Source organism: Empidonax traillii, unplaced genomic scaffold (assembly GCF_003031625.1).
Source record: "Empidonax traillii isolate 1590-97213 ecotype Southwest subspecies unplaced genomic scaffold, ASM303162v1 scaffold6108:size6524, whole genome shotgun sequence".
Classification (NCBI taxonomy): Eukaryota; Metazoa; Chordata; class Aves; order Passeriformes; family Tyrannidae; genus Empidonax; species Empidonax traillii.
In genome coordinates, this window is record NW_020961301.1 from 1 (window position 1) to 6,524 (window position 6,524).

The following is a 6,524-nucleotide window of genomic DNA, read 5'->3' on the forward strand; positions in this document are numbered from 1 at the left end:
GAAGAGGATATTTTGAGAACTAACAGATCAATAAAATGCAGCTCCATTACAACTAGTTTCCATCCTGGTACTGCAGTTATTTTAAACCAGAACCTCTGGCAGCCTAACGAAAAAGCCAGACTATTTCCTAATAATAACGTATTCACTTAAGCTTTCAGTTATAAATCAGATTATTTCCTAAACACGCTTTTGGAAGGACATTATTAAGATTAACTCCTGCAAAGAGTTTTGAAGATTAAGGGTAAAAGTCTTCAGCTCAAGTTAATGTGCTTTTCAAAACATTACCCTAAAATACCAGGTGTTGAATGCATTTCATGGCCCTCACTCTCTGCTCACTCACACAAATACCACAGGGTTCTTTCAGAACATTTGCACTCAAGTTTCTGGGACACATCATCTCTGCACTTATTGTATTTCCTGTTATCCGCCTACTTCTGATGTTCACTTTTTTTTTTCCCCATCCTGGATGTTTATGTATCAAACACTCTTTCTGTGTGTCTAGTTTTTCAGCATCCGTATTTCTTGTATAGGGATAATTCACTGGTACTGAGCTCACTACCCTCTCAAACATTCATTGGAAACACTTCAGAATTTATGACCAGGTAATGTGTTGTAAATAAATTCTCCACCTCTGAAACCCCTGCAGAAGGAATCCTATCTGCATCACTGTCTTTGCAGGCAACACCTGTCCCCCTTCTGATGAAGTGCTGTGAACAAAGACCACCTGAGTTTTCACTTGTCCACTGTGAGCACCCACAATGCAACTCAAGGCTTGGAAACCTAAATTCCCTATTTGAGGATACTTCAGAACGCCTCAGTTAGCTGTTGAAAACAAGGCTAGCTTTGTCTGAACAATCCTGAAGCTTTCTCCCAACAACATCTAACATCCCTTAGTTAAGATACAACCATCCCATACTTCTAGTTCTTCAATAGTGGTATTCTCCTCGTGGACTTTCAGGTCATTCTGGGAGTCGTCGTCTCCTGCTTCTTGGCCGCCTACAATTTCATTCAGATACTGCTGATCAATCTTATCCAAAGCAGCCTTCAGGTCATTTCTCAAGCCCTAGAAAAGATAAAAAAACGACCAATTTAGGAAAAAAAAACCTCAAGTAAATAAAACCACTTCAGTACTGCCACTGTGAGCTTTCAGCTGCTGTGTAAGAAAAGGCAAATTTTGTAAAAACACGCGTTAAGGGTTTGGCTTTGTTGTCTGAATTTAAACTAACTCCAAGGACTGCTTCAGCACTTAACAAAAAGCAGGTGCATGAACTTCTGCAATGTTTATACCCATCAAAAAGACTTTTTACAGCATTTCTACCAAAAAAGCATGGAGGACTTCCTTCAAGACATTGTCTCCAAGCAATGGACTGAAACACCCCAAAACAAGCAGAAAACAGACCATAACCATCATCAGCTCTACAAGTCTTTAGATCTGCCCTAAAAAAAGCTGAAATAAGGTAACACTCCTTCAGCACCATCACAGAAAACATTTGCATTGTTTCCTTTTATAACAAATCATTTAAACATACCAGAGTGTTTTATGTATGTTAAATGTTTGAAAGCCCCTACTATAGAATAGTTGATTACAAAACCAGAATCAGTTTAAAACCATATACAGAGAGAGAGTTAAAAGCTGCTTTTGAATAGAACAAGAGACTTGTCTTAGTCACAGTTGGGGGATTTGCATTCCTGTCTTGAGACATAAAATACAAAGCTCCATAAAGGAGTATGACGGTTCTTACCCTCAGATACATTCAGCCACTCCACAGGGAATGGATATGCACAGTTATTTCCTCTCTTCCATCATCATACTTGGCTGTCTGGAACGTTTCTATTAATCATTTAGTAGTCTAAAAACATCTGAACCACAAACTGGTGGTGACTAAGCAACACACAGAATCCCCCCAGACAGCAGCAGGAGTGGCTGAAACACGTAACACACAAATCCAACACAGTCCTCTTTGTGAGCTCACTATTTCCTAATACACCTATTACTGTCATCCATGTCACTCAAGGGGAAGCTTTCTTTCATTAGCAGAATTTTTATTTTTAAACATTCAGATCTGTGTATTTTAAAGACTTGAAGAGGAAAAGGCCTTCCTTTTATGGGCATCTCCAGCAACACCATTTGAAACAATTCAGGTTGGCACAAATTAGGGAAGAAAATCCAAAACATCTCTCTCTTAGTAGGGTTACAAATTTGGTTAACAGCAAATGCAAAGCAAACCCCAACTGTATCTTCTCACTTAATTGATCATTTCTTAAGACACAAGGAATAAATTAGTTGCATCTTTCTGTCAGTTTTTGAACTGATGGCTAATTTAAAGGGAAGACGGGAAAAAAATGAAGTTTCTGTAACAAACCATCCCTCTGGAATCCGGGGATTTTAAAAATCATTCATATGCCAAAGAGACAGGATGTAGTCCTGCTCTTACTTACCTGTAGCTTCTCAGGGATGCACATAATCACAAACACAGGATTGTTTTAACAGTAAATGACTGTTCTCTGCTGGTTAAAAACAGGAGCAGCACAGGCTGGGGTATCAGTGCCACCTGAAGGCCCCTCTTCCAACTGACAAGGGCCTGGAAGGTTCCTAGGGTTGAATTCTTACATAATTGTAATTGTGCACAAAACTCTGACATTTAACACAGTTTCTCAGGCAATAAATGAGATGGAGCAGATAGTTCTCTTTGCTCTTTCTTTCCTGAAAATTACGTTACTGCAACTGATTTTCAGTAACTTTTACTGGGTTACTCATTGATTATGCCACCACAAGTAAGTAACTAAGGGCCAGTCTTACCTTGTTCACTTCAGGTGCAAGAATTTCTATCTTCCTCAGACGCTGAAATGCATCATAATCTGTTTCTCCAAACAGCCTGATGGGCTCACCCCTCTCTCGTAACCTCCTGATAACCTGAAAAGAAATCAAAGCATTCCCTGAAGCATAAAGGAAGCAAAATGAAATCCAGAATGACAGATTTATTTACTTTGCTTAGAATAACAAGCTGAGTTGGACTGGAGAGGAAATGGCAGTATTTTAAGCAGTAGAAAAATGTTCCAGACACTTTACAATCTAAATATAAAATTCCCACGGTACTTCAGTGAAAGGTCATTCCAAATATTACCGATCTAAATTTTGCATAAAATCCCAGGCTGTTTGACACAGCCTAACTTCCTCCTGCTCTGACTTGTTTAAACAAATACACAAAAATCATCCCTCTGGCAGAGCCTAAAGACCATTTTCAAAATCACAAAGGAACTTGACGATTATCTCACTCACCTATTTGCCTGGGCAATAAAAATACTAACTGAGCTGCAGATTGTCCCAGAACAGCTACAAGATGATCTGCTGAAAATTCCCACCCTTAAGCATTTGGAAAATATGCAGTCCCATAATCTAATGGGGTTGCTATTAAAAAGGAGATATAACAGAAGTGAAAAAGCCTCCCCTGACTGATTTGCAAAGTCACGGGCAGAGACAAAAACTGAACTTTATTCTCCCAATTCTTTATTTCATGCATTGCTTGATAAATCTCTGTATACTTAACCATTACTCACAGAATCACAGAATGGTTTGAGTTGTAAGGGACTCTAAAGATCATATGGTTCCAATGCCCCTGCCACGGGTAGGGACACCCACCACTAGACCAGGTTGCTCAGAGCACCATTCAACCTGGCCTTGAACACTTCCAGGGATGGGGCATCCACAGCTTCTCTGAGCAACCTGTTTCAGTACCTCAACACCCTGAGAGTAAATTTTTTCTTAACATCTAATCTAAACCTACTCTCTTTCAGTTTGAAACCATTCCCCCTTGTCCTGTCACTACAGTTCCTGACAAAAAGCACCCTCTCTGGCTTCCTTGTAGGCCCCTTCAGATCCTGGAAGGCCGCGAGGAGGTCTCCACCCAGCCTTCTCTTCTCCAGGCTGAACAGCTCCAACTCTGAATTAACCACTGAAACTAAACAACTGAACTAAGTTCATTTAATCCATCAAGCAATAAGCTAACTGATACAATTGATAATCAGGCTTACACTTCATTTCATGTCACCACCTCACCATGCCAACAGACTGGCTGGACAACAAGAAACTAATGTCGAGACCTTATTTTGTTTATTCAGTCTGGGTGTCTTGCTGTGTGTTGGCAAACATTTAACTTGCAAATGTATCCAAAAAAAACAGGGATGGAAAGAGCTCTGGCACAGCAATACCTAAACCTGGATCAAAACATGCACACCAAGGGCATCAACAGCAGAGAGAAAGTGCATACACAGGACATAAAGACCAAAATTCAAAACAAACGTGAAAACAGCAGTTTGTGTTACCAGTCCTGTAACCAACTCCTGTAAAAAACAGTGAGCATTATCCAAGGATAATGCTAATATTCAGGATACTACTCCAGAAGTCATCTGAAAGAGCTGTAAAATCTTAGAAAGCATCTGTATAAATCCATATAATGAAGAGGCTCTACCCATCTGTATCTCCCTCTGCATTTGTTTGGAGAGCAGGGCCTTGATAAGCAAAGATAAACACTAATTGCTGACTGTAAAAATGGAAGCTTATTATTTAATAAAACTGTCATAAAAAGTACAGTTCACTGGGAAAAAAAAAACAGCTCTAATAATGTATCTCTAATAATTTCAGATACGTTTGCTGTGAATTCAGGGAGTCTGTTTACGCTGATTTATTTTACCTCCTGTCTGGAAAGGGTCATTGGCAACTTTTCTTCTGCCAGTTCCAGTTCCAGCACTGGATTTGATGCGGCCAGTGGTTTCTCCTCCTCTTCCTGCTGCTGTACCTACATTCAACAGACATAGTTACTAATGTGTGATGGAAATAAACCCATATATTGATGCTAAACGATATAAAGCAATGTAAAGATACAGAACTCCGGGGCACAGACTTTAATAGGACAATATAAACCTTTAGTTTCGTAGTTTTATGGTCTGCAATTGGGTTTCCCAGAACAATAAATGTTCTTGATACGATCAGAAATGAACTAACACTTCTGCAGGTTGCAGGAAGCAGTCTCTAGAGCAAACAGAAAGGACAATTGCTGAAGTCTGGCAGTCACTTTGGCAGGCAGATGCCAGCACTGGTGCCAAAAACAGCAAATCCACCCTCTGCCTGTTGATTCCTGCCCCTGGCTTCATCCTCCTTACCCGTGCAAAAGCATTTGCATCACTGTGCGATGAACCAGAGGGGGGAAATGGTTCAAACAGAAAAATAATTTGACGACCACAAATACAGGTACTGTTCCCAGCCCTCTTCACCTCCTCACCCAGCTCACCAGGCACAGCACATGGAATAACTCAGGGGCAAGAATGAAAACCCAGGGATAGGGAGAGAGCAGAGCTGCTTCTTCCAGTGTCAGCTGAAGGGTTTATAACCTACAGCTTCAGTGACCTGAGCACAATTAGCAGTGATCCACGGCTCCTGCTGGGTTTTGAGGGGTGCTTGTTTTGGGTAATTCATCTTTCTAACAAGCTTGCCAGGTTCAAAAAAAAAAAAAAAAAGAAGATACCTACAACTCCTCATAGGAAGAAGATCTCATTAACAACTCCTCTTAATCCAAAAGAAGGTCCCTGACTCAAACAGAGCATCCCCTCTTCATTACTCAATATTTTAATAATGCAAAACAACTCTTTGATCAAAGTCACTTTGAGACAGCAGCCGTGTAGCTACAGCTCCCTGTATAAGCTCAAATTCAACACTTCTGACAGCAGGAGCAGATTGCTGGTGGTAATATTCCTACAACAAGGGAATATTTCCAGTGCTCACTCACATCTTGGCTTTTCTCTGATGCCTTATTAGAATTTATTTCCTTTCCATACTTGCTAAAAGGGAAACAATCCAATTAATGCCACAGCACCCTTCAGCATTCCCTGTGCACGGGCAGCACACTGTCAGCTCCAGTCTGCATTTGGGTTGACCAGTTTGATGAATGTACTGGACAGAATTTTTTTTTTTTTAAAGAAGCTTTTTTTATTCTTTCTGGCCACCATGCCAGCCTTGCACTCAGGTGTCAGTGTGACCCCATGTGACTGGAAAGATCCATCCCTGGGGCTCCTGCTACAAAATTCAGCCACATCTCTACATTCAATGCTGTATTAGCAAACACAGACCAAAAAAAAAAAAAAAATCAATCCTACAAGCACATGTGTTTGAAACAAAGAAGGAAGTACAACCAAATCAATATTTCACACAAAAGGAGAGGAAAAATAAAACTTCCATCAGTGCAGGAAAGGGGGAATTGACAGAAGACAGAAAATATGGAAGAACTGTATAAAAAAAGAAAAAATATATATCTAAAGAAATATACTCCCATGGCAGAAGGATACATACAAATTTTAACTTACAAACATTCTTGAAATGATAAAGAGACAGCAGCATTGGGGGAAAAGGTTTGATCCACTCTGTCAGCTGGACTCCAAATTACAAGCAGTATCTTTACCTCAGTTATTTTTCTTTCAGTGCTTTCTTTAAGCAAGTGAAATTATTACAACTTATCAAGTCTAAGCAAAGC

At 40.0% G+C, this 6,524-nt stretch overlaps 1 protein-coding gene across 1 annotated transcript; it reads right to left on the minus strand.

Annotated features, from left to right (window-relative positions):
- Nucleotides 1-903: 903 nt before the first annotated feature.
- Nucleotides 904-5,287, minus strand: LOC114073343 (pre-mRNA-splicing factor 18-like; the record flags this gene model as incomplete). Its single annotated transcript, XM_027911115.1, has 3 exons — nucleotides 4,692-5,287; nucleotides 2,801-2,914; nucleotides 904-1,063 (listed from the first exon to the last, which is right to left on the minus strand). Coding segments are annotated over exons 1-3 (295 nt in total), but the record flags the coding sequence as incomplete, so codon positions are not given.
- Nucleotides 5,288-6,524: the final 1,237 nt, after the last annotated feature.